Genomic DNA, 25,354 nt, shown 5'->3' on the forward strand with positions numbered 1-25,354 from the left:
ATGGCGCCCACCATCCACTTTCTGTGTCCAAGTCCCTCAGGTAAGTGGAATCCTGTAGGGTTTGTCCCTCGGGGACTGCCTTGTTTCACTCAGCTTAATGTCCCTGAAGCCCACTCCTGTTGGAGCCTGGGACAAGATTTCCTTCCTTTCTGAGGCTGCGAGATGTTCCGTGGTGGGGACGGACCTCCTTTCCTTGACTCCTTCATTCGTTGTTGTCAGTTCAGTGTCACAGACGCTGAATGTGCTGTGAATAATGCTGCAGTGAACGTGCAGAGACCCAGCAGTGGAATTGCCGGATCATAGGGTAATTCTGTGTAATTTTTGAGGAATCGCCTTACTTTCTCCCCTAGCTGCTGCACCCCAGCTGCACCCGCACTTTGAAGGTGCGGCTGACACGGTGTGCTGGTGGCTTGAGTTTGGGGTGGGAAGGAAAGGAAGGTGGAAAGACGCCTGTGAGCTTTCAGTGGGTTCTGGTGCCTGGCCCTGAGATGGGAAGAGAGCCCCCCAGGGAGCATGGGTGACGGGGACCCACAGTCCTGTTTGGCCATGAAAGGGCTGATGTGCCTTCCGTGGGGAGGGCCCTTGAGGGGTTAGGTCTCCAAGTCTGAGGTCCACAGACAGGTAAAGGCTGGGGAATGGCGGGACAGCAGCAGAAATGTGAGAGTTAATGGTCTGATGCACAGTGGGGACAGAAGGAAGCCTGGGCCCAAGCCTGGAGCCTCCATCGTTCGTGCTCCTGGGGGAGGAGGTGCAGAGGTGGCCGGGCAGCTGTGGCCAGTGGGTAGACCAGAGGGAGCAGAGTTCAATGGCGTCGATGAGTCAAGTTGGCCGAGGGCAGAGGAGAGAGCACGGGGTTAGGACTGCGGGGTCCCGGAACCAGCCAGTGATAGAGGAGTCCCAGTGGGTGGTTGGCGTGACAGGCTGGTTAGGGAGGGTGACGAGAGAATGGGAGGAGGGATGGAGGGCCTGGGGTTGGCGTTTGAAGCTGTTCTCTGCAGGGAGCGGGGAGAACTGGGGGGGCCCTGGGGAGGGAAGGTCAGGAGACAAGCATGAATGATGCACAGACACGGCGCCGGGCTGCATCCCTCTGCTTTGTGCCCTGCTCTGGTCATGGCTGGGTCTGGCTACACCCACCACCTTCAGCTAAGAGTTAACTAACACAAGCAATACGGCTTCCTGCCAAGGTGCACCTTTCCTGGAGTGCTGTGCCTGCAGAGGGCTGTCTGGCCGTGGAGTATCGTGTGTGGCTCTGGCAAGAGCTCCCACCGCGTTAGGGCTGGGAGAGGCCTATGGGGTCTGCGATCCCCTCAGTGGAGCTGGGTTTTGTCAGCCTTGTCTGTCCCAGCCCTCACGTGTCCTGCCATCCATACTGTGCCAGTCGCATTACCGCTGCCCTCCCCCTTGCCCCCACCCTTTGGAGTGTAAAGAGCGGGCCCAAGGCCGCCTAGGGGGCTGTCAGTTGAGCATCTGCCTTCAGCTCAGGTCATGATCCCCGGGTCCCGGGATCAAGCCTGGCGTTGTGCTCCCTGCTCAGCGGGGAGTCTGCTTCTCCCTCTGCCCCTCCTCCCTGCTTGTGTGCGCTTGCTCATTCACTCTCTCTCAAATAAATAAAATCAAATCTTTAAAATAAAAAAATAAGAGTGGATCCGTTCCCTGGGGGCGTGCCAACAAGGAGGGGCACCAGGGCAGGTGCCCGGGGGCTGCAGGGCGAGGCTCAATGCCTGCAGGAGAGGTTAACCCACCTCCCCTGTGAGTACTAAAGAGGAGAGGGCTTCCACTGGAACCGGGGTGAGCCCATCCCTGGCCAGGGCCCAATTTTGGCCGCAGCAAGGTGATTCAGGTAACCCAGCCCTGAATAACTGAGGCTTCCTCTCCACAGGCTTCTGGGGACAGAGTGCCAACTTCTGGCTGTGCGGGTCCCTGCTCTTTGCCGCTCTCCTGGGCTTCAGGTAAGTGGGGGGGGTGGTCCTGGGGTCCTGATGGCAGGGTGGGATTTATTATGGCGTATTTGACAGATAACATCTTTTTTTTTTCTTTTTTAACCGCACTTCATTAGTTTAAAAGAAACAGTAATGTTTTAAAACAAATTTAGTAAAATTTCATCCCCTTAAAAAAGTAGAATTGAGTGGATGCTTTTTCAGTTCAGCAGGTCTTACCCCACAAGATGCAATTGTCCCTAGCCTCCACTTTGTGGTGGATGCTGACTGTTTGAATATATAGTTCGGACCACAAGAAGGCATTTGCGGTTAGTGGTTAAGTTTTAGAGCTATACACGTTTTCACTGATGACTTTTGTAAAGAAATTTGTTAGTGGGGCGCTTGAGCGGCACCATCGGTTAAGGGTCTGACTCTTGGTTTCGGCTCAGGGTCGTGATCTCAGGGTCGTGAGATCGAGCCTCATTCGGGACCCACGCTCAGTGGGGAGTCTGCTTGAGATTCTCTCTCCCTCTCCCTCTGCCCCACCCCACACCACTCACACTCTTTCTAAAAAAAAAAAAAAGAAATTTGTTAGAAGGAGATTCCATTTTTTGGATTTTTATTCTGTGCTAGGCACTGAGCAAAATGCTGATGGACATTCTCGTATCTTCTCTGGACAACCTATAAGATATGCATTACTATCCCCATTTTACACCTGAGAAACTGAGGCTTTAGAGGTTCGGGTGACACCCAGGTTCCAAGGTAGGAAGTGGCCAGGCCAAGATGGAGACCCTTCCAAACCCACTTCCCAGGCCCCTGAGGGAGAGTCAATCTGGGCTAGCATCTCATCTCAGGGCTGACAGTCCAGCCAGTGCATAATTTGGAAAATGATGCTCTTGTGCTGTTGGACACATCAACACATTGACCTAGGCAGGTGTTTACTGAGCCTGGTCCTCCGGGGGGGGTGTGGGGGGCATGGACATGTCACTGTCAATGGAACAGCCCCCTGTCCTGAGCAGTGTCGGGTCTGGTAGGGGGAGTAGGCAGGGGATAGGCTGTCACGTGAGTGGATACAGGGTTTCCTGGATCTCCTGGGAGGAAGACCCGCCTTGACCTCCCAGAGCTGGAGACTTGCCGGGGCTTCATAGAGCAAGTCTGCTCTAAGCAACAAGTGCAGCCCCTTACATAGGGAGCAGAGACGGGGGCTGGGGCGGGGCGTGACATTGCAGGTGGTCTCTGCCCACTACGTGGGGGCTGCCGACCCGCAGAGGCACCTCCCGAGCTGCCGTGCTGGCCTCCTGGGGCCCAGCCCCACTCCAGAGCTTTCCTGTGTCATGCTGCGGGCCACGGGGCTGAGCTGGCTCCACGGCCTGTCCGGTAGGTGAGCCCGGGTCCACCTGAACTTTGTGTGGCAGGAGAACGCCGTTCTCTGAACACAGCCCGTCCCAAAGTCTGATTCTGAGAACGTGTCCTCACTTTGCATGAAAGTATTCTTCCTTGTATCATAAGGACCTCAGGGAGCACCGAGACCCTGTGGCACCTTCCCTGTCATGCCTTCGAGTATTTGGACCCACCTGTCACCGTGCCCTGCAGTTTCCCTCTGTGACCCAGTCTGAAACCCCTCACCCCGTCTGGCCTGACCGTCTGTTACACTCAGGTGCCCAGAGTGGCAGCCCAACGGCTCTGGGGTTGGCCGTGACGGGTCTGATGTTGGAGGTTGGGGTTCGGGAGTCAGGGGTCAGGGGTCGGGGTCTGACCTCTATTCTCGATCTCGATGCCATGGTTCTTTTGACTTACTCACCCAGCACCCTGTTCCTCTGCATTGTTCTGTGTTTACATTTCATTTTATCTTCTTTTCCCCTCATTTTGACATATCTTGGATTGTCTTTTTAATTGTTTTAGACGGATAAATGTTTAGAACTCAAAAGACTCATCTCATTATTTTCTTCTTGGAAAATTTTCTTTTAGAGCAGATTATGTTTCCCTTTGGACTTTGCCTCCTCATGTGTTCCTTTCATAAAATATTTGTGGATGTAGAATTTTTACATGTTCTGTTTGAGTATAACTTAAAAACCCCATCCTGATGTGAGTAAGGATGAGCTATATGAGCACCTCCGGCACTTTTCAAAAGCTCACAATAAGAGCTCTTTCTTCAAATGAACATTTAAATTTTAAAATATGACCTCAATGTGCAAAGAGCGATTTAAAAATCTCTTGCTGCCTTTTTTTTTTCTAATTCACACAAACTAGGATAAGTCCTAGGACAGAATTCTTCAATGGGCAAAATTACCTTCTAATTTGGAAAAAGGAAAACGTCCCCCACCGACGGAGCCCCAGCCTTAGCCACGTCGCGGTTTTGGCTCCCCAGGGTTCTGCCGCAAGGCTCCTAGGGCTGTCGACACCACTTCTCTCTGGTCTGTGGCCATCGGGACCCCTCCATCCTCACCAGTGTCTGCTGGAGAGTGGTGTCACCAGGAGAGGTGGTACATACAGGGGGTGAAGTCAGGGAAGGGGTATGACGTGAAGTCCGTCTGGACGATTTGAGCTTGAGGAGCCTGCGGACCTCCAGGGAGCGGTCTGCGTGGAAAGAGAGAATGTGAGGTATCCGCACACGTGGGTTGCTGCAGTCTGAGAGCTGATGAGGTCATGAGGAGGTGGACAAGGTCGTGGGGGACGTAGCTCCCGTGTTCTCCCCGTGGGTCGCCCTGTGCTGGCATCATCAGCTCAGCTGCATTCATGCCCTCACCCCTGTCTTGCTCATGCGTTCACTCCCTACACACCTGTGAGGCTCCAGCCTGGGTGCCTGGGACCCCGAGCCGATTCAGGCACTGTCCCTGCCCCGAAGGTGGCAATGTGGAGGGCCTGAGGTTAGACGCTCACACGCTAACCCAAATCCCACCCACGCTGCAGGGAGAGACCACTTCACAGGGACACACAGACGCTTCCTGGAGGAGGGCGTGCTTATTCTGGGACCAGCAGTGCTTGGTTGGGGGAAGTCAGGGCAGGGGAGGGGAGGGCAGGAGAGCTACTCAGCGTTACATCACACCCCCCCACCGTGTCCCCAGTATTCACTGAGCGAGCGGTCGAGCCACAGATAAGACTGTGGTTTCCTCCAGCTCTGACGCTCAGCAAGCGAGCCACGGAGCTTGTGACCTGCCCTTTGGCTTCTGTTCTCTGTGTGACAGTGTTGTTAGAAAACAGGAAGGAGGCAGGGCTCTGGACTTCAGAGTGTCCGCAGAACCCCCAGGGAGCTTGTTAGGAAGAGAGATTTCTACACACACCCCTCCTCACTGCTCAGGGCTGTGCAGGGGGTCTGGAATCGCCTCTAGGTGAATCTGATGCCGGGGTCCCCATCCATGCTATTGGTTACTATGGTGATGAGATTGTGTTACAATGGTCCGGTTGCCTGGCCGGGGTGGGGAGGGGGCCAGCAGGGCTCTGCTTGGGCCCCGCATCTATGTTCTCAGGAGCCAGAGACCAAAAGCGTCAGAATATGTGTGTTAAAGTCGCAGCCTGTCTGTCCTCCTGTCCAGCGAAGACTCAACTTCACACTCTTGTTTGTCGCCCAGCAATGTTTTCAGCCTGATTCCCGGATGGGGGCAGAGAAGAGAGTCTCAAAGGTAATGGCGGAGTCTTTGGAGTCAGGGTGGTTCCTTCTAGAAAGCTCCAGAACGGAAGTAGAAATAGACGTATGTATTGAAGTGGAGATAATTATAGCCAAAGAGATACTCAATTCCTAGGGTGACTCCAAGCTCCTCCCTCTACTGTGCTTTCTCAAACCTTGCCAAGGACAAGGCAGAGCTGTGACCTCTGTTGGAGAGGACACGTTCGCAGAGGTAGCGCACTGCCCAGCAGGCTGCACGGCAAGGCCGGGCCTCAGGGAGGGATGGCGTGTGGCACTGGTTCCGGGTCCCCTTCAGCTGCTTCAGTGGGGCCGACCGGGGATGGGGTGCTCTCTGATCCCAGGAGGGCCCAGGCAGGGGGAGGCGCGGTTGTCCACTCAGAGCTCATTTCCTCCAGGGCCAGGCCTCTCTGGCCGGCCCACCGACAGGTGAGTTGAGATCGCCCAACCAGTGCGGCGGGGCTCGGCCTGGGAGCCGGATCCTGACCCCAGCTCTCCTCCGGCCGTGCAGCTGGTTGGACGGACGGGTGGGTCGTGGGGCCGTGCCGGCATGACTAACTCTCTCCAGCAGCTGTGACATCCCACCCCACCCCCCGCAGCGCCAAAGGGACAGCCTGCCATTGAGGTCGTGGCTTTCACTCCTGGCTCTCCACTCACCAAGCCTGGCCTTCCTGGCCGTCAGGATGGAGGGCGGCCCCACCACGCTTCCTCCGGGAGCCTACCTCCGCTCCTCCCTTCCCCGGGACTGCTTGGGGTCAGCAGGGATAGGGGGCTCACCTTTGCCTGGGGCGCCCCCTCTTGAGGACCCGGCACTTTGTTAGCAATCGCTACTTTTCATGAAGTGACTCAGATGGAACCTTTCCTCTCCGCAGCCAGGATGACCGCTGCGTGGTCCCACAGCAGATGCTTGAGACAAAGCAGTTCAGGTAAGGGGCGCGGACCTGGGCTCCCCCGGATGGGAGGGCCCGGGCAGGGGGGTGGGCTGTTGCCAGAGCTCCCTTGGGGTTCCAGGGCCCACCTGGGTGGCCCTGGCTCCTGCCCTCTGGTCTCCGCGCCTCCTCCCTGCAGAGAGGGGCTCTCCCCAGGATGCTGTCACCCGCCGGTGTGAAATGCCCCTTAGGTGGAGCTGTGCCCCAAGTTCCCAGACACGGCCAGTGTGTCCAGGTTTCTCTGTCCTTTGTCGGACCCCTGCTCTACTCACCTGGCCACACGGCCCAAGCTTTGAATCACACGAGGAGCTTTCCTCCGCAGGGGCTGTGCGTGGGTGGCCCTGGAGGAGCCCTGCCTGTCTGGCAGGGCAATTTTTCTCCCAGGACCCAGCCCCGGGCTCTGAGCACTTTGTTTCCCTCCCTCAGTGGAAGCAACTGCCACCTGGACACCTGCAGAGTACCTGAGGTACCCAGGTATGGGGGACACCTCTTTGGGCTGTTTCTGTGCCTCTTTCCACGCAAGTGAACTTGTGCCTCTCCCCTCCCCTTCTGCAACCCTCTGCCCCTCCCAAGGCTGGTTCACAGGGAGGGAAGAACAAGGGGTCCAGGGAGAGGAGGGTAATGAGGGTCAAAGAAGAACAGGGGGAGATGTTTGATGGTGGGAGTCACAGGCGTTTTCCACTTGACCCCAGGCTTTGTGGCTGCCTCAGCTCAGGTGTGGGACCTGTGGTGGACTCAGTCCCGCCTCCTCAACCCTCAGCTCAGTGGAAAACTGGACGATGTGGCTAGGGAGGGTGTGGGGGACAAAGGAGGCGGGGTGGGGGTGGGCAGTGAAGTACATCCTGGCACAGTGTAAGGGCTGGATGGGGGGTGGGCCAACCCTGATCCCCCCCCCCGCCCAAATAAAAGCAGGACACGGGATGGGACCTTAGTCACAACGAGGTAGACTCCCGTGAGGACTTAGAGTGCACAGGGAGGAAGAAGGAGATGTGGGGTGTCTAGAACCTCGGCAGTTCTCACAGACCATGAAGGGTGACCCCCTTTCCTTTGCTTGGGCTTTAGCCTCATCAGTTTATCACTGGGAAGCTTGCAGCATCCTCGGGGCTGGGTGGGCATGCTCCATGGATGTCTGTGAGTGAACAGTGATGGATGGAGGAAGGAAGGGGGAAGGGAGGGAGGCAGGCAGGCAGGAAGGAAGGGGGGAGGGAGGGAGGGAGGTGGGCAGGAGGAGGGCAGGTGGGCGCCCTGCGGCTCGGTGCGGGCTCCTGGCAGAGTCGTCAGCCGGATGGGAGGACAGCACCTTGCAGCTCTGGGCACAGACTAAGGGGCTCTGAGAAGTCTCCAGTCACTTCTCCCTGACGCACATCTCCTCCGCAGGATGGTTTACGCCAAGGCCCAGGTCCTCAAGCCCACGTGAGTGCGCAAGTCCCTGCCGCGGCCCGTGGTGGCTCCCTGTCCCCGAGGCCTAGGCTTTCTCTCGCTCCTGTCCAGGGCTGTAACCTTTCCGTGCCTTTTCTCTTCCTTCTTTCACCATCTTGCCCTGACTGGGCTCATTTTTAATGGGTCTGGCACCACGGAGGGCGCCTCTCACTCTTGGTCCTGGGGCCCACAGATGTCCACAGAAGGCACAGAAGCCTCTCATTTCTTCATGGGGACGGAGGACAGCAGTCTGGGCTGGCTTGGCCCCGAGGTCTTTCCGCGGCTGCTGATGTCACAGGAACTGTGGTTCCGAGCCGCTCCCCACAGTCAGGCCTCCGGAGCCAGCGCCCCCGCCTCCTGCTTGGTCTGCCCAAGACCCAGTGGCAGCCCATCTGGCCTCAGACAGCTATGTCACCCAGAGGCCTCTCTGATTAGCCCTCGTTGTACAAGAAGGAAAACTGAGCTCAGAGAGGTGGACGGACTTGCCTGAGGCCCCGCAACTGGGGAGGGACAGGTCGGGATCCAGCCCAGGCCATGGCACCTCCCTGCCAGGAGAGCTGGAAATGCACGCTGTTGTTTCTGAAACCAGTACCCGCGTCTCCTTGAAGTTCTAGAACCACCAGCCACGGGAGGCCACGAGCACTCGACACGTGACCACTCTGGAGTAAGAAGTGCTGTCAGGGGGAGACACACTGGATTTGAAGCACTTAGTCCCCCCAAATTTAAAATATCCTCCCAAATGTAAAATATCCTGTTTGCTGGGAAAGGGGCTTAGTTCTTGCATCACTGAGCTAGAGCTCCTCCCGGGAAACAGGGCTGGTGGCCTCCTAGAAGGAGTGTGCGTGGGACCCAGCACCCGGCTGGTGCATAGCAGACACTCCAAGTGAGGGCAGCGAGGGAATGGGAATTTCAGGGCTCAGGTGCTGAGCTGATGGAGCAAAGAGCACTGGATGGCGAGTCTGGAATCCTGTCTGCTTCTCGCTCTGCTGCTCCCAGACTGTGAGCCTTTAGACAAATGCTTCCCTTCCATGGCCCACGTGTCCATGCCCTGCTCTAACACAGTGTGCTTCGTTTTCCCCAGGAGGGCCGACGTACTGGTCATGACCCCCTGGTTTGCTCCCATCATCTGGGACGGAGTCTTTGACTCTACCATTCTGGACGCGCAGTTCCAAAATGCCACCATCGGGCTGACCGTGTTTGCCATCAAAAAGTAAGTAAGGTCTGGGCAGCTATGCTGAAGAGGGGCACTGGCCCAGGGGAAACCAGGAAGCCCACCCGCGGTGCCGGAAGGGGGGCACCTGTCACTAGGTGTCGCTCTTTTCCGGAATGAGGTGCTCTCGGGGTGGTGGGGAGGCATGGGTGGCTTGGTGTGCAGGTGAACTTGGTGGGAATTGCAGGGGGCCACTAGGTACACGCCCGCTCAAAATAGCAGCCCCACACCCCAGAGTCACCTGCTCCAGGGGTCAGTGTGTGGACCTTTGAGAGCCATGCAGCCTCCACTGACCACTGACAGGGGCCAGCCGCCGGGCCAGCAGCCCCGAGGCAGGTGCTCCGTTGCCCTGACCCATTCCCAGAGACGCCGCCTGAGGCTTCCTTTCCTAGTAGCCACGGCGGGTTCAGCATGTGGCAGAGCTGGATCTGAAACCTCCAGGCTGCATTGACGGCTTCGGGGTGGGCTTCTTTGGTTTGAAAACTGGCTTGTATTTTATGTACCGCATCTGCGTCTTCACGCACAGTGTCTTGGACACCTTTGCACACTGACGCCTGTGGACCTTCCTCGTTCTTTTGAATGGCTGCCCGCTCTTATTCCAGAGGCTTCGTTCCCTGCTTGGGCTGTTTGGTAGAGCTGCCTACGCGGCACCATTACAAGTAACATTTTATCACGAAAGTTTTCCACTGTGCCGCAAAGTTGCCAGCCTTGTACGGTGAGCGTGTGTATGCCCACCACCTACATCCCACCACCGATGTGGTTCTTTCTTTTTCCCCCTCGTTCTCCCTAGTTTTGTTGGCATAAATTGACACAAACATCGTACAAGTGTACGGTGTACAAGGTAATGATCTGATGGTTGTACACACGGTACGTCAACGAGTGTCACCATGCCGCGTCTCATTCCCAGAGCTTATTTATCTTCCATCTGGAAGTTTGTACATCTGACCCCCTCACCCATTTCCCCAGTGCTGCATGTCTTGCCTCTGGTTAACCACTTACCTGTTCTCTGTTGCTATGGATTCAGGTTTTCTTAGATTCCACATGTAAGTGAGATCGTACTGTATTCACCTGTCTCTGTCTGACTGTCTCATGTAGCATTGATGGCCTCAGGTTTTAACCATGTTGCTGCAATGGCAGGGTTTCTTTCTTTTTTATGGCCGAGAAATATATATCTCGCGCTTTGTTTATCTAGGCATCTGTTGATGGACACTTAGGTTGTTTCTATGTCTCGGCTATTGTAAGTAATCTGCAGTGAACGTAGGAGTGCAGGTATCTCTTCAAGATACTGATCTAGTTTTCTGCCCTGTCTCTACCATCTATCTCTTTCTATGCCTCCAGAAGTAGGATTGTTGGATCATAGGGTAGTTCTATTTTTAAAAAGATTTTATTTATTTAGGGGCGCCTGGGTGGCTCAGTCATTAAGCGTCTGCCTTCGGCTCATGTCATGGTCCCAGGGTCCTGGGATCGAGCCCCGCATCGGGCTCCCTGCTCCGCGGGAAGCCTGTTCTCTCCCTCCCACTCCCCTTGCTTGTGTTCCCTCTCTCACTGTGTCTCTCTCTGTCAAAAAATAAATAAAATCTTTAAACAAAAAAGATTTTATTTATTTAATTGAGAGAGAGAAAGAGAGAGAGAGAATGTGAGCAGGGGAGAGGCAGAGGGAGAGAGAATCCCAAGTAGGATCCCTGCTGAGCACAGAGCCCGGTGTGGGGGCTCAGTCTCACCACCCTGAGATCATGACCTGAACCCAAACCAAAAGTCAGATGCTTAACCAACGGAGTCACCCAGGCGCCCCGGGGCAGTTCTATTTTTAACTTTGGAGGAGTCTCCCTACTGTCTTCCACAGCGGCTGCACCAGTTTGCCTTCCCTCCCAAAGGTGCATAAACGGTCCCTTTTCTCCACTTGCTCACCAACACTTGTTATCTCTTGTCTTTCTGACACTAGCCTCTCAACAGGTGTGAGGTGACATTTCATCATGGTTTTGATGTGCATTTCTCTGATGATGAGTGATGTTGAGCACCTTTTCATGGACCTGTTGGCCATGTGACTATTTCTTTTGGTATGATTTCAACTTCTTGAGTTTGCTAAGATTTGTTTTGTGGCCTAACATATGATCTACCCTAGAAAATGTTCCATGGGCCCTTGAGAAGAACGTGTGTTCTGCTGTTGTTGGATGGAATGCTCTATGTATCTGTGTTAGGTCCTTTTGGTCTGTAGTGTTGTTCAAACATGCTGTTTCCTTACCAATTCTGTCTGATCTGTCCATTTTTGAGAGTGGGTTATTGAAGTCCCCAATCAATATCGTATTGCTGCTTATTTCTCCCTTTAGTTTTGTTAGTGTTTGCTTTATGTATTTAGGTGCTCCAACGTTGGGTGCATAAATATTTACAATTGTTATTTCTTCTGACCCCCTCACCCATTTGGATTGAGCCTTTTATCATTATATAATAACCTTCTTTGTCTCTTTTGATCATTTTTATTTCTTTTATGCCTGGCATTTATTTATTTATTTATTTATTTTTCTTTTTAATTATTTTTATTTATTATTGTTATGTTAATCACCATACATTACACCATTAGTTTTTGATGTAGTGTTCCATGATTCATTGTTTGTGCATAACACCCAGTGCTCCACGCAGAACGTGCCCTCCCCAATACCCATCACCAGGCTAACCCATCCCCCCACCGCCCTCCCCTCTAGAACCCTCAGTTTGTTTTTCAGAGTCCATCATCTCTCATGGTTCGTCTCCCCCTCCAATCCCCCCCATTCTTCCCCTCCTGCTATCTTCTTCTTCTTTTTTTTTTCACATATATTTTTTTATTTGTTTCAGAGGTACAGGTCTCTGATTCAACAGTCTTGCACAATTCACAGCGCTCACCATAGCACATACCCTCCCCAATGTCTATCCCCCAGCCACCCCATCCCTCCCACCCCCCACCACTCCAGCAACCTTCAGTTTTGTTTCCTGAGATTACGAATTCCTCATATCAGTGAGGTCATATGATACATGTGTTTCTCTGATTGACTTATTTCTTTCAACATAACACCCTCCAGTTCTATCCACGTCATTGCAAATGGCAAGATCTCATTCCCTTTGATGGCTGCGTAATATTCCAATGTATATATATATACCACATCTTCTTTATCCATTCATCTGTTGATGGACATCTTGGCTCTTTCCACAATTTGGCTATTGTGGACATTGCTGCTATAAACATCGGGGTGCATGTACCCCTTCGGATCCCTACATTTGTATCTTTGGGGTAAATACCCGGGAGTGCAATTACTGGATCATAGGGTAGCTATATTTTCAACTTTTTGAAGAACCTCCATACTGTTTTCCAGAGTGGTTGCACCAGCTTGTATTCCCACCGACAGTGTAGGAGGGTTCCCCTTTCTCCGCATCCCCGCCAGCATCTGTCGTTTCCTGACTTGTTAATTTTAGCCATTCTGACTGGTGTGAGGTGATATCTCATGGAGGTTTTGCTTTGGATTTCCCTGATGCTGAGCAATGTTGAGCACTTTTTCATGTGTCTGTTGGGCATTTGGATGTCTTCTTTGGAAAAATGTCTGTTCATGTCTTCTGCCCATTTCTTGATTGGATCATTTGTTCTTTGGGTGTTGAGTTTAAGAAGTTCTTTATAGATTTTGGATATTAGCCCTTTATCTGATATGTCATTTGCAAATATCTTCTCCCATTCTGTCGGTTGTCTTTTGGTTTTGTTGACCGTTTCTTTTGGTGTGCAAAAGCTTTTTATCTTGAAGAAGTCCCCGTAGTTCATTTTTGCCCTTGCTTCCCTTGCCTATGGTGATGTGTCTAGGAAGAAGTTACTGCGGCTGAGGTCAAAGAGGTTGCTGCCTGTGATCTCCTTTAGGATTTTGATGGACTCCTATCTCACATTTAGTCCTTTCATCTATTTTGAGTCTATTTTTGTGTGTGGTGTAAGAAAATGGTCCAGTTTCATTCTTCTGCATGTGGCTGTCCAATTTTCCAAACACCCTTTGTTGAAGAGACTGTCTTTTTTCCATTGGACATTCTTTCCTGCTTTGTCAAAGATGAGTTGGCCATAGAGTTGAGGGTCCATTTCTGGATTCTCTATTCTGTTCCATTGATCTATGTGTCCGTTTTTGTGCCAATACCACACTGTCTTGATGATGACAGCTTTGTAATAGAGCTGCAAGTCTGGAATTGTGATGCGGCCAGCTTTGCTTTTCTTTTTCAACATTCCTATGGTTATTCGGGGTCTCTTCTGGTTCCATACAAATTTTAGGATTATTTGTTCCATTTCTTTGAAAAAAGTGGATGGTGTTTTAATGGGGATTGCATTGAATGTGTAGATTGCTCTAGGTAGCATTGACATCTTCACAATATTTGTTCTTCCAATCCATGAGCATGGAACGTTTTTCCATTTCTTTGTGTCTTCTTCAATTTCTTTCATGAGTATTTTATAGTTTTCTGAGTAGAGATCCTTTGCCTCTTTGGTTAGATTTATTCCTAGGTATCTTATGGTTTTGGGTGCAATTGTAAATGGGATCGACTCCTTGATTTGTCTCTCTTCTGTCTTGTTGTTGGTGTATAGGAATGCCACTGATTTCTGTGCATTGATTTTATATCCTGCCACTTTACTGAATTCCTGTATGAGTTCTAGCAGTTTTGGGGTGGAGTCTTTTGGGTTTTCCACATACAGTATCATATCATCTGCAAAGAGTGAGAGTTTGACTTCTTTGCCTATTTGGATGCCTTTAATTCCTTTTTGTTGTCTGATTGCTGTGGCTAGGAGTTCTAATACTATTTTGAATAGCAGTGGTGATAGTGGACATCCCTACCGCGTTCCTGACCTTAGGGGAAAGCTCTCAGCTTTTCCCCATTGAGAATGATATTCGCTGTAGGTTTTTCATAGATGGCTTTTATGATATTGAGGTATGTACCCTCTATCCCTATACTCTGAAGAGTTTTGATCAAGAAAGGATGCTGAACTTTGTCAAATGCGTTTTCTGCATCTATCGAGAGGATCATATGATTCTTGTTCTTTCTTTTGTTAATGTATTGTATCACATTGATTGATTTGCGGATGTGGAACCAGCCTTGCAGCCCAGGGATAAATCCCACTTGGTCATGGTGAATAATCCTTTTAATGTACTGTTGGACCCTATTGGCTAGTATTTTGGTGAGAATTTTTGCATCCATGTTCATCAAGGACATTGGTCTGTAGTTCTCCTTTTTGATGGGGTCTTTGCTGGTTTGGGGATCAAGGTAATGGTGGCCTCATAAAATGAGTTTGGAAGTTTTCCTTCCATTTCTATTTTTTGGAACAGTTTCAGGAGAATAGGTATTAATTCTTCTTTAAATGTCTGATAGAATTCCCCTGGGAAGCTGTCTGGCCCTGGGCTTTTGTTTGTTGGGAGATTTTTGATGACTGCTTCAATTTCCATAGTGGTTATAGGTCTGTTCAGGTTTTCTATTTCTTCCTGGTTCAATTTTGGTAGTTGCTACATCTCTAGGAATGCATCCATTTCTTCCAGGTTATCTAATTTGCTGGCATATAGTTGCTCATAATATGTTGTTATAATTGTTTGTATTTCTTTGGTGTTGGTTGTGATCTCTCCTCTTTCATTCCTGATTTTGTTGATTTGGGTCATTTCTCTTTTCTTTTTGATAAGTCTGGCCAGGGGTTTAGCAATCTTGTTAATTGTTTCAAAGAACCAGCTCCTAGTTTCGTTGATCTGTTCTACTGTTCTTTTGGTTTCTAGTTCATTGATTTCTGCTCTGATCTTGATTATTTCTCTTCTCCTGCTGGGTTTAGGCTTTCTTTGCTGTTCTTTCTCCAGCTCCTTTAGGTGTAGGGTTAGGTTGTGTATTTGAGACCTTTCTTGTTTCTTGAGAAAGGCTTGTATTGCTATATACTTTCCTCTGAGGTCTGCCTTTGCTGTATCCCAAAGATTTTGAACAGTTGTGTTTTCATTTTCATTGGTTTCCCTGAATTTTTTTAATTCTTCTTTAATTTCCTGGTTGACCCATTCATTCCTTAGTAGGATGCTCTTTAGCCTCCATGCATTTGAGTTCTTTCCAACTTTCCTCTTGTGATTGAGTTCTAGTTTCAAAGCATTGTGGTCTGAAAATATGCAGGGAAGGATCCCAATCTTTTGGTACCAGTTGAGACCTGATTTGTGACCTAGGATGTGATCAATTCTGGAGAATGTTCCATGGGCACTAGAGAAGAATGTGTATTCCGTTGCTTTGGGATGGAATGTTCTGAATATGTCTGTGAAGTCCGTTTGGTCCAGTGTGTCATTTAAAGTCTTTATTTCCTTGTTGATCTTTTGCTTAGATGATCTGTCCATTTCAGTCAGGGGGGTGTTAAAGTCCCCCACTATTATTGTATTGCTGTCAATGTGTTTCTTCGCTCTTGTTATTAACTGCCTTATATAATTGGCTGCTCCCATGTTCGGGGCATAGATATTTACAATTTTTAGATCTTCTTGTTGGATAGACCCTTTAAGTAGGATATAGTGTCCTTCCTCATCTCTTATTACGGTCTTTGGTTTAAAATCGAATTTGTCTGATATAAGGATTGCCACCCCAGCTTTCCTTTGGTGTCCATTAGCATGGCAAATTGTTTTCTACCCCCTCACTTTCAATCTGGGGGTGTCTTTGGGTCTAAAATGAGTCTCTTGCAGACAGCATATGGTTGGGTCTTGTTTTTTAATCCAATCTGATAGCCTGTGTCTTTTGATCGGGGCATTGAGCCCATTTACATTCAGGGTAACTATTGAAAGGTATGAATTTAGTGCCATTGTATTGCCTGTAAGGTGACTGTTACTGTATATTGTCTCTGTTCCTTTCTGATCTGTGCTGCTTTTAGTCTCTCTCTTTGCTTAGAGGACCCCTTTCAATATTTCTTGGAGGGCTGGTTTCGTGTTTGCAAATTCCTTTAGTTTTTGTTTGTCCTGGAAGCTTTTTATATCTCCTTCAATTTTCAATGAGAGCCTAGCTGGATATTGTATTCTGGCTGCATATTTTTCTCGTTTAGTGCTCTGAGGATATCATGCCAGTCCCTTCTGGCCTGCCAGGTCTCTGTGGATAGGTCTGTTGCCAATCTAATATTTCTACCATTGTAGGTTACATACCTCTTCTCCCGAGCTGCTTTCAGGATTTTCTCTTTGTCTCTGAGACTCGTAAGTTTTACTATTAGATGCCGGGGTGTTGACCTATTTGTATTGATTTTGGGAGGGGTTCTCTGTGCCTCCTGGATTTTGATGCCTGTTTCCCTCCTCACATTAGGGAAGTTCTCTGCAATTATTTGCTCCAATATACCTTCTGCCCCTCTCTCTCTTTCTTCTTCTTCTGGGATCCCAATTATTCTAATGTTGTTTTGTCTTATCGTATCGCTTATCTCTCGAATTCTGCCCTCGTGACCCTGTAGTTGTTTCTCTCTTTTTCTCGGCTTCATTATTTTCCATCATTTGGTCTTCTGTATCGCTGATTCTCTCTTCTGCCTCATTTATCCTAGCAGTTAGTGCCCCCATTTTTGATTGCACCTCATTAATAGCCTTTTTGATTTCGACTTGGTTAGATTTTAGTTCTTTTATTTCTCTAGAAAGCGTTTTTCTAATAACTTCCACGCTCTTTTCAAGTCCACCTAGTATCTTTAAAGTCATGATTCTGAACTCTAGGTCCGACATCGTACTAATGTCCGTATTGAGTAGGTCCCTGGCTGACGGTACTATCTCTTGTTCTTTTTGCTGAGGTGATGTTTTTTGTCTTGTCATTTTGTCCAGAGGAGAATAGATGAATGAGAGAACAAAATGCTAACAGGTTAACAACGTCCCCAGCAAATATACTCTATACAAATCAGAAAAGGCCTGAAACCACGGGAAAAGAAAGGGAAAGAAAGAAAAAAGAAAGAGAAAAGAAAGAAAGAAAGAAAAAAACAAAAAGAAAAAGATTAAAAACAAAAACAGAACAATACAAAAAAACCCGAATATGATCAAATATGATCAGGCTAGTGCATAAATCAGTGCCACACACTAGATTTTGGGCGTATTTTGGTCTGTTAGAAAAAAGTGCCTCCTAAAATTTTAAAGGAAGAAAGACATATATGTACAAAATAAGGGTTGATACAATGAAGGGATGGAAGATGACTGTAAAGATGAAAATTATAAAAGATTTTATAAAAGGAATTGATACGATAAGAAGTTGTTTGAAAAAAGAAAGAAGAAGATTTAAAAAAAAAAAGGGAGAGAATGTGATCAGGCAGGAGACTAGAACAAAGCCATACACTAGTGATTTAGGGTATATTTTGATCTGTTAGAAGAAACTGTATCTCAAAATTTTAAGGAGAGAACAACTTATATATATATATATATATGCCAAAAATAAGGGTAACTACCATGAAGGGATAAAATAGGGCTCTAAAAATGAAAAATAAAAAATGTTTTTTTAAAAAAAAGGGATTGATAAGATATTCGTTGAAAAAGGGAAAAAGATAAATTAAAAAAAACAGTTAAAAAATTTGAAAAACTAATGAATCATGGTAAAAAAAGCCATGAATTCTATGTGCAGTATTCCCCTAGCGCTGGAGTTCTCCCGTTCTCCTTGATCGGTAAACTTGGTCTTGGCTTGCTGGCTGTCCGTGCTGATCTTCTGGGGGAGGGGCCTGTTGCCGTGGTTCCCAGATGTCTTTGCCGGAGGCGGAATTGCCCCGCCCTTGTCGGTCCGGGCTAAGCAAGCTGCTCGGGTTTGCTCTCGGGAGCTTTTGTTCCCTGCAAGGTTTCCGTAGGGCTTTGGAGGAGGACAGTGAAAATGGCGGCCTCCCAATCTCCGCCCCACAGGAGGCAAGAACTCGGGGCTCTGCTCCTAAGTGCGCCCCCAGAGAAAAGCAGCCAGTCACTCCCGTGTCCCCGGTCTCCGGCCGCACTCCGCGCTCACCCGGCCTGTGACCGAGCGTTTCTATCTCTGGCCCCCGACCCCGTGTGGAGGCTCCAAACCCAGCAGATCCCTGCGATGCGCTCCCGCGCCGCTCCTCCCGGGGGAGGAAGGGGAGTCTCCCCAGATCTGCTGCTTTTTGGGTCCCTGCTGGAGGAGGAGGGGCCCGACTGGGCCGCGGATCACAGTTTATGGCCACCCCGAGCTGAGAGCCCGCGCCTCGGCTCCGTCTCTGCAGCCGGCTTCCCCGCTCCGATCCCTGGGAGCTCTGCCGCACTCAGGCACCCCCGGTCTTTCTGTGACCCCGAGGGTCCTGAGACCACACTGTCCCGCGAGGGTTCCACCTCCCGCTTAGCCACTGGAGCGACGTCCCTCCGCGGAGCGGACTTCTGAAAGTTCCGATTTTGTGCTCTGCGGCTCTGTCATTTGCCAGTAGCCGGTAGCTGGTTGATGGAGGCTCCCTCCCCCCCGTGGTCTATCTTCCCGAATATCCGAATATCGCCTCGGATTCACTTCTTCGCAAGTCCTACGGAAGTGGTCGCTTTCCTGTTCAGAGGGTTGCTGCTATTCTTTCCTTCGATCTCCTGTTGAGTTTATAGGTGTTCAGAATGGTTTGACCCCTATCCAGCTGAATCCTGGAACCAGACAAAATTTAGGTCTCCCACTCCTCTGCCATCTTGCTCCTCCTCTCTATCTTTTCTTGATTAAATATCCAGGAGTGGAATTGTTCTGTCCTAGGTCAGATACATATCTGTATCTGTATCTGCATAAAACAACGTGACATTTTCATAAGTTAGTTGTAGCATATTACACCCCCACCCACAATATATGGAAGGTCGGCAGCTCCCCATGCTCCACACCATTTTCTGAGGTGCGCTTTATACTTGGGTCTTTGTGCAGACATATGAGGAGGTCTGTGGGGTAGAGTCCTGGAAGTGGAATTGGGAAAGGAATGTACACATTTAAAGTTTTGATATATTGGTGGCTCAGTCAGTCTCGATTTCGGCTCGGCTCATGATCTCAGGGTTGTGGGATCAAGCCCCATGTCCGGCTTTGTGCCCAGTGGGGAGTTTGCTCCCCCCCACATATAAATAATAAATAAATATATCAATCTTTAACGTTTTGATATATTTTCTCATATGCCCTCTGAAAGGATTGTAAAAATGGATATTTTCATTAGTGGCAAATGAGCGTGTCTGCCTTCCCTTATCCTTAACCACACCCGGAAGTATTCCCTTACTTGTTTGTTACAAAGGTCTTTCCTGAACACTTACTATGTGTGGACTACGGGGATGAGGTAGTTCCCAAACCACGGAAAGGCCCTGTGTCCACCGAGCTTTATTCGAGTGGGAAAAGACAGAAGAACAAGTAAAACTCAAATATAAAATATGTTCGATGGTGATTTGGGCTCTAAAATAACTAAGGTTGGGTTAGAAGGTAGAGTGGTTTCTTTTCATATTTATTTGTATTTATTTGCTCCTTCCTCTTGAGTTCTGATTTCCACCCAGAAAAATATACCGGTCAAGTTGCACATACCGCTGCGTTTTTACATCGGCTAGCCTCTGCGTTGGTGCCAGCAGGAGGAGCTATTGGGCACGGATGGTTCTGGCATTAGTCAAAGGATGGGAGCTACTGTAGGTGTGAGCATCGCAGGGAAAGGATCCCAGCTTGAGAGAATAGGAAGTGCAAAGGTCCAGAGGAGCATGCCTGGCCTGTGTCAGGAATGTCAAAGAGACGCCTGCCCAGACAAAGAGATGGAGTACAGAGAGGAGACGAGGTCAGAGGCAGATCTTGTGGGGTCTGGTAGACCACTGTAGGGTCTTGATTTGCTTTTTTCTTTTTTCTTAAGGAGAAGAAGCCATTGGAGGGTCATGAGTTGGGAGAGATCAACCTTTAGATATTACCCATCATTTGAGTTTTTGCCGACCTCATGGATTAAGAAAATACCTTACGGTTGAGGCTAAGTGCTCCATACCAAGGGATCTGAATGCCTCCCCTTACTATCCAGTTGATACACTGTCTTTAGCTAGTAGATGGGCTAAGGTTTTTATTTTTATGTTTTGATTTTTCATTGTAGTAAAATGCACATAACATGTAACATTTTAAGTATTTTGAAATGCACCGTTCCGTAGTGCTACCAATTCACATTGTTGTGCCACCGTAGGGCTGCCCATCTTCACAAGTGTTTCTCTCTTGCAAAACTTAGACACTAGCTCCTCATGTCCCCTCCCCCCCGCCTCTGGGGTCTGTTTCTCTGAATTTGCCCACTCTAGAGCGCCCCCTCGAGGTGGAATCAGGCAGTGCTTGACTTTTGCCGTCGGCTCATTTCACTTAGCATGATGTCCTCAAGGCGTGGCTATGGTATTCTAAACTGGTTTTGCCCAAGTCTGTTTTTCTGCTGCTGTCTGATTCTGTTTAACGCCCATCCTCCCTTTTCTGGGGTGCTTGTTGTTGGCCTTAGATACATGATCTTCCTGGAGCTGTTCCTGCAGACGGCGGAGAAGCACTTCATGGTGGGACACAGGGTCACCTACTATGTCTTCACCGACCGGCCCGCCGATGGGCCCAGGGTGCCCCTCGCTGAAGGGAGGCAGCTGGTGGTCCTGGAGGTCCGAAACTATGCGCGCTGGCAGGATGTGTCCATGCACCGCATGGAGATGATTAGCAACTTCTCGCGGCAGCGCTTCCTCCGCGAGGTGGACTACCTGGTGTGCGTGGACGTGGACATGAAGTTCAGCGACCACGTGGGTGTGGAGATCCTGTCCCCCCTCTTCGGCACCCTGCACCCCGGTTTCTACAGGGCGGCCCGCGAGGGCTTCACCTACGAGCGTCGTCCGCGGTCCCAGGCCTACATTCTGAGAGAAGAGGGTGACTTTTACTACGCAGGAGGCTTTTTTGGGGGTTCGGTGGTCGAGGTTCTCCAGCTGACCACGGCCTGTCACCAGGCGATGGTGGTCGACCGGTCCAATGCGATCGAGGCCGTGTGCCATGACGAGAGCCACCTGAACAGGTACCTTCTCTACCACAAGCCCACCAAGGTGCTCTCCCCGGAGTACCTGTGGGATGAACGGATGCTGCAGAGGCCTCCTTTCCTCAGGAAACTGCGCTACGTGGCGGTGCCCAAGAATCATACAGAAATCCGGAACTGAAGAGCCCGGGGCCCAGGGAGGTCTCCATACAAGGCTGCAGCCTTAGCAGGTCTTCCCCTGGGCAAGGGATCAACCAAAGATTTGATGCTATGGATGAGTCCCTGGGCCTCGGTTTCCTCTTCTCGAGAGGCTCCCACCCCTCGTCCTTGTATTGAAACTGGGCTCATCCTTCATGGTGCCCACAAGGTCACCTTCCCCAGGAAAGTTTCTTTGATTGTCTCTTCCTCCTCCTATTGAAATACACTGCTCTTCACTCTGCATCCCTATAAAGCACTTAGTGTATTCCTTTGGCCACATCTGCTGCCATTCTGCTCACCTTGCCCATTGGTCTTGCTCATTACAATGTGAGCTCCTGATGGCAGAAGCTAAGACTTCTTCTTACAGGTCAGTACCTACCACGGTGCCTTATGCCCAGAGACTCTCAAAGCATGACCCCTAAACACCTGCTGTACCCTGTCCCCAGACAATGGGAGAGGCCCAGCCTGAAAGCACTTTCCTGGGTTTCGTTTGTGGGTATGATAGCTTGTTGCTCTGGGTGGTTTGTCTTTTTCTTATGGACTTTGGGGAGTTTGTTTTGTGTTTTGGGTGTTAGTACTTTTCTCAGACACATGCTAAAAATTTCTTCTTCTAGTTTGTATGTTGCTACTTCAACTCTTTTACCATAGGTAAATTTAAGAACTCATCTCCTGCTTTGAAATCCTGAAGATAGTGCCTTATGTTAGAAGATAGTGTCCAAAAGCTTTATGTTTTTGCCTCACACTTAGGTCTTTAATCTACCGATAATGACTTGTGTGTGCTTTTTTTTTTTTTTGTACTAAACTTTTTTTATTGTTATGTTAATCACCATATATTGTGTGTGCTTTTAATGTAAGGATTTGATTTAATTTTCCTTTCTCTGGATAACCATTATCTGAGCACCACTTATTGAAAACATGTTTGAAAACTTTCGGGAAAGTTCTTTTCCCTGACTTGCACTATCTTCAGCCTCCTACTGTCAACTGTCCCCATGTGCCTGGGTCTGTTTCTTGGTCTGTCCTTGTGGCGATGACACACCATCTTCGTTACTCTAGGCGCATAATCAAATCTTGCTATCTGGTCCGGCAAGTCCTCCCGCCTGATTCTTTAAGAGTATTTTGATTGCTCTTGGCCTGTTGCATTTCCGTCTCACATTTAAATCTTCTGTCAAATTACAGAAAGGAGCCAGCTGGAGTTTTCATATAATTTAATTTATTTATTTATGTTTTTGAGAGAGAGAGAGAGCGAGCGAGCGAGAGAGCGTGCAGGCGAGAGTTGGGGGTAGGACAGATGGGGAGAATCTTAAGCAGGCTCCATGCCCACTGTGGAGACCGATGGGGGCTCGATCTCACGACCCTGAGATCATGACCTGAGCCAAAATCAAGAGTCAGACACTTAACCGACTGAGCCAGCCAGGTACCCCTGGCTGGAGTTTTCATCAGAATTGTGCTGAGCTGAGCAGCGGTGCCCAGTGGCTGCTGGAGGTGGCCACAGGAGCGCCCCTCCCATCCACCCGAAGGCTCACAAGCCAGGGCTGGTTCTTCTGAGGCTGGGATGGAGACTGCCACTTCCTCTCCCCCAGCACCTGGGGGTTCGCTGGTGGCCATGGGTGCTCCTCGAGGGCTGGTACGTCCCCCAAAACTGCCCCCATCTCTGCAGGCCATCCTCCCTGTGTGCCCGTCTGGCCCTTCCTGAGCAGGTGACAGCTCCCAGAACACAACACACAAGATCCTTCTGTTGCAGGAATTCTCTGCCTTTAGTGCCCGCAGTTCTTGGTCCTGCCACTTCAAAGAATGAAGAGGTAGACCAGATGAAGAGTGGTGGGCAGCAAAGCAAAGTTTATTGAGCAAGAGTGTAACGTTCCCAGAGATGGAGGGGGGCCCAAGTGGAGGGGGGCCTGAGAGGGTTTCCCTGGAGTTTCTAAGTTTAGGGGTTTTTATGAGCTCTTTTGCAAAACCATCTTAAGCAACCAGGGCAATGCTGAGTCCTGCAAATCAAGGCTTTGGTCACGTATCTGTCTACCTATTAGGTTAATGTCAATGTGTTGATGGTCTTTTTTTGCTGACACCCGAGGGCTATGTCTTAACTGCCCCTTACACATGATAGGGACAAATGGCTTGTGGTTAATTGCCTTATTTTAGGACGTTTTGCAGAAGTCATGTCTGCAAAGGCTGCAAAGCAGAATGTTAGTGTGGTGGTGTCTGAGAGCAAAACAGGATGTTAGTGCTGTTTTATCTTAGCTGTCCCGACTCCATATTTTCATGTTGGGGACCCTGGCCCTGACTACCTAACTGTCCAACTAACTCTTAACACTTCCTTCAAAAATTGCTTGTTGAAGAAACCAGCTCTTGAGATTGAAAACGAAAAATCAGAGTTTCCCCATTTCTTTCATTTTCGGTTCATTTTCTCTCTCCCTGTTCTTGTCCATTGTTCTCACGCCTTGGAGCATGTTGCCCTGAGTATCCCCGCCCTCTGGTGCAGACAGTTTACACTCCCTCGGTCTTAAATGCAATAACAATTCAAGACCAGCTCCCCAGACCGTGTCCAGCCAGAGTCACCCATAGACAGCGCCCTGCGGAGCCTCCGTCGCTGGGCCGGGCTGGCCCTGCTGTCTTTCTTACTTGAAGTGGAATGTCGCTGGGGATTCAGCGCAGGAGACTGTGCCTGTGGTTATTGCCAGGTACCCTCTCTTGTTACACTGAGAATGTTTCCCTCTGGTCTTGCTAAATGAGAATTGTAGTTTTTTCCCTTAAATCAGGAGTGGATTTTGAGTTGGGTCAAGTCTTTTTGTAGTCTCCTGTGAGAATCATCTAACGTTTCTCTTACTGTTAATATAAGTGACTTATAAATGCGAAGTCCTTATTTCTGGACTTTGTTACCCTCGCAGACTGGGATTGACCCTACTTGGTCGTGGTGCATTACTCTGCCATCTTGGTTTTCTTTCTTCTGTCTGTAGTCACCAGGACCCACCCATCTATGGCGGTCGTTTGGGATCTCCTCGGGAGACTTTGCCATCATGGTCCAGACAGTCTGGGAGATTGGATACAGAACCTTATTTTCTATGCTCTGGGATAGCTGAATCATCTCGAGGTTTTTGTTCTTGCTCAAAAAGCCTGTGGAACCTACTGACATCTATGGCGGTAATACCTGGTGGGCTCTTCTTGTTCTTTCTCTGGTACATGCAGTTCCTTCAAGAGTCATGTTCAAGTTTCTACTTCTTGAGTCAAGTTTGATCATTTACATTCTCTTGGAAAGTTGTCCACTTCACGTTGATTTTCAAATTTGTTGGCCAAAAGAACAGGATTTTCACTTTACAGTAACTTTCAATCTGCATAATCTAAACTCAGACCGTCTTATCTCTCATGCTGTTTATTTGTGCTATCTCTTTCTTTCTGATCTTTTTACATGAGTATCAAAGATTATCTGCTTTATTTTATTTGTTGAAAGAAGCATCTTGCCTATTGTTGGCTTGTTTATTTAAATGGTGGTTTCTGCTTTATGCTTATTAGTTTATTTAATTCTAGCTTGGTGTACTTTGTTCTAGCATCCTCGAGTGGAATGCTTAGTTAACAGAGTCATTTGTTGAGAATGCTTCTTGTTTCTAAGGAAAGCATGTGGCTTTGACTTTCCCTCTGAGTGCAGCGCAAGTAAGTTGTGGTCCTGGGCATTTCTAGCCAGTGTCCACATTGTCACTCCTTTCTAATTACTCTGCTTTTATTTCCTCTTTAACTCAAAATTATTTAGAAGAAATCTTAAAACTTGCAATAGTTGGTTGTGATTCCTGTTGCTATCCTTTAGTCGTGTGTTTGTGGATGTATAGTTTTGTAGCAAGAATCAAGCGAGTGTACAATTTTAACTCTGGGGATTTGTTGAACTTCTTTTATGGCTTCCTGATGGATCATTCAAAACATCGTTATGGGTAGTTGCAAAGAATGTACGTGAAATGGTACAAACTTTGGAGACTGTCTGGCAATTTCTTGGAAAGTTAATATACACCTACCCTGTAAACCCTCAGTTCCACGCCCCGGTATTTGCCCAAGAAAACTGAAAACACATGTCCACAAAAAGACTTGTACAGGAACATTTCTATCAGCATTGTTGATAAAGCCCCCACTGGAAACAATTCAGATGTCTACAAGGAGAACAGCAGACAACCAAAGCAGAGCATT

The 25,354-nt window shown here is 49.1% G+C and overlaps 1 protein-coding gene across 1 annotated transcript; it reads left to right on the forward strand.

Moving 5' to 3' along the window:
- On the forward strand, positions 1 to 21,174 carry LOC148162466 (histo-blood group ABO system transferase 1-like). The gene is made up of 8 exons (XM_088018830.1): positions 1 to 40; positions 351 to 383; positions 1,880 to 1,949; positions 6,411 to 6,464; positions 6,894 to 6,941; positions 7,845 to 7,880; positions 8,968 to 9,096; positions 20,483 to 21,174. Exons 1-8 carry the CDS (start codon positions 1 to 3, stop codon positions 21,168 to 21,170), a joined length of 1,098 nt encoding a protein of 365 aa, XP_087874956.1. The 3' UTR covers positions 21,171 to 21,174.
- The last annotated feature ends 4,180 nt before the right edge of the window (positions 21,175 to 25,354 follow it).

This window comes from Eumetopias jubatus, unplaced genomic scaffold, assembly GCF_037043125.1.
Source record: "Eumetopias jubatus isolate StellerSeaLion01/CBP00866 unplaced genomic scaffold, mEumJub1_p1.0 scaffold_15, whole genome shotgun sequence".
Classification (NCBI taxonomy): Eukaryota; Metazoa; Chordata; class Mammalia; order Carnivora; family Otariidae; genus Eumetopias; species Eumetopias jubatus.

Coding starts and splice junctions, on each gene's coding strand:
- LOC148162466 (XM_088018830.1), top strand. CDS start 1: ATGGCGCCCACCATCCACTTTCTGTGTCCAAGTCCCTCAG. Junction 6,942..7,844: donor AGAGTACCTGAGGTACCCAG/GTATGGGGGACA, acceptor TCTCCTCCGCAG/GATGGTTTACGCCAAGGCCC. Junction 7,881..8,967: donor GCCCAGGTCCTCAAGCCCAC/GTGAGTGCGCAA, acceptor CGTTTTCCCCAG/GAGGGCCGACGTACTGGTCA.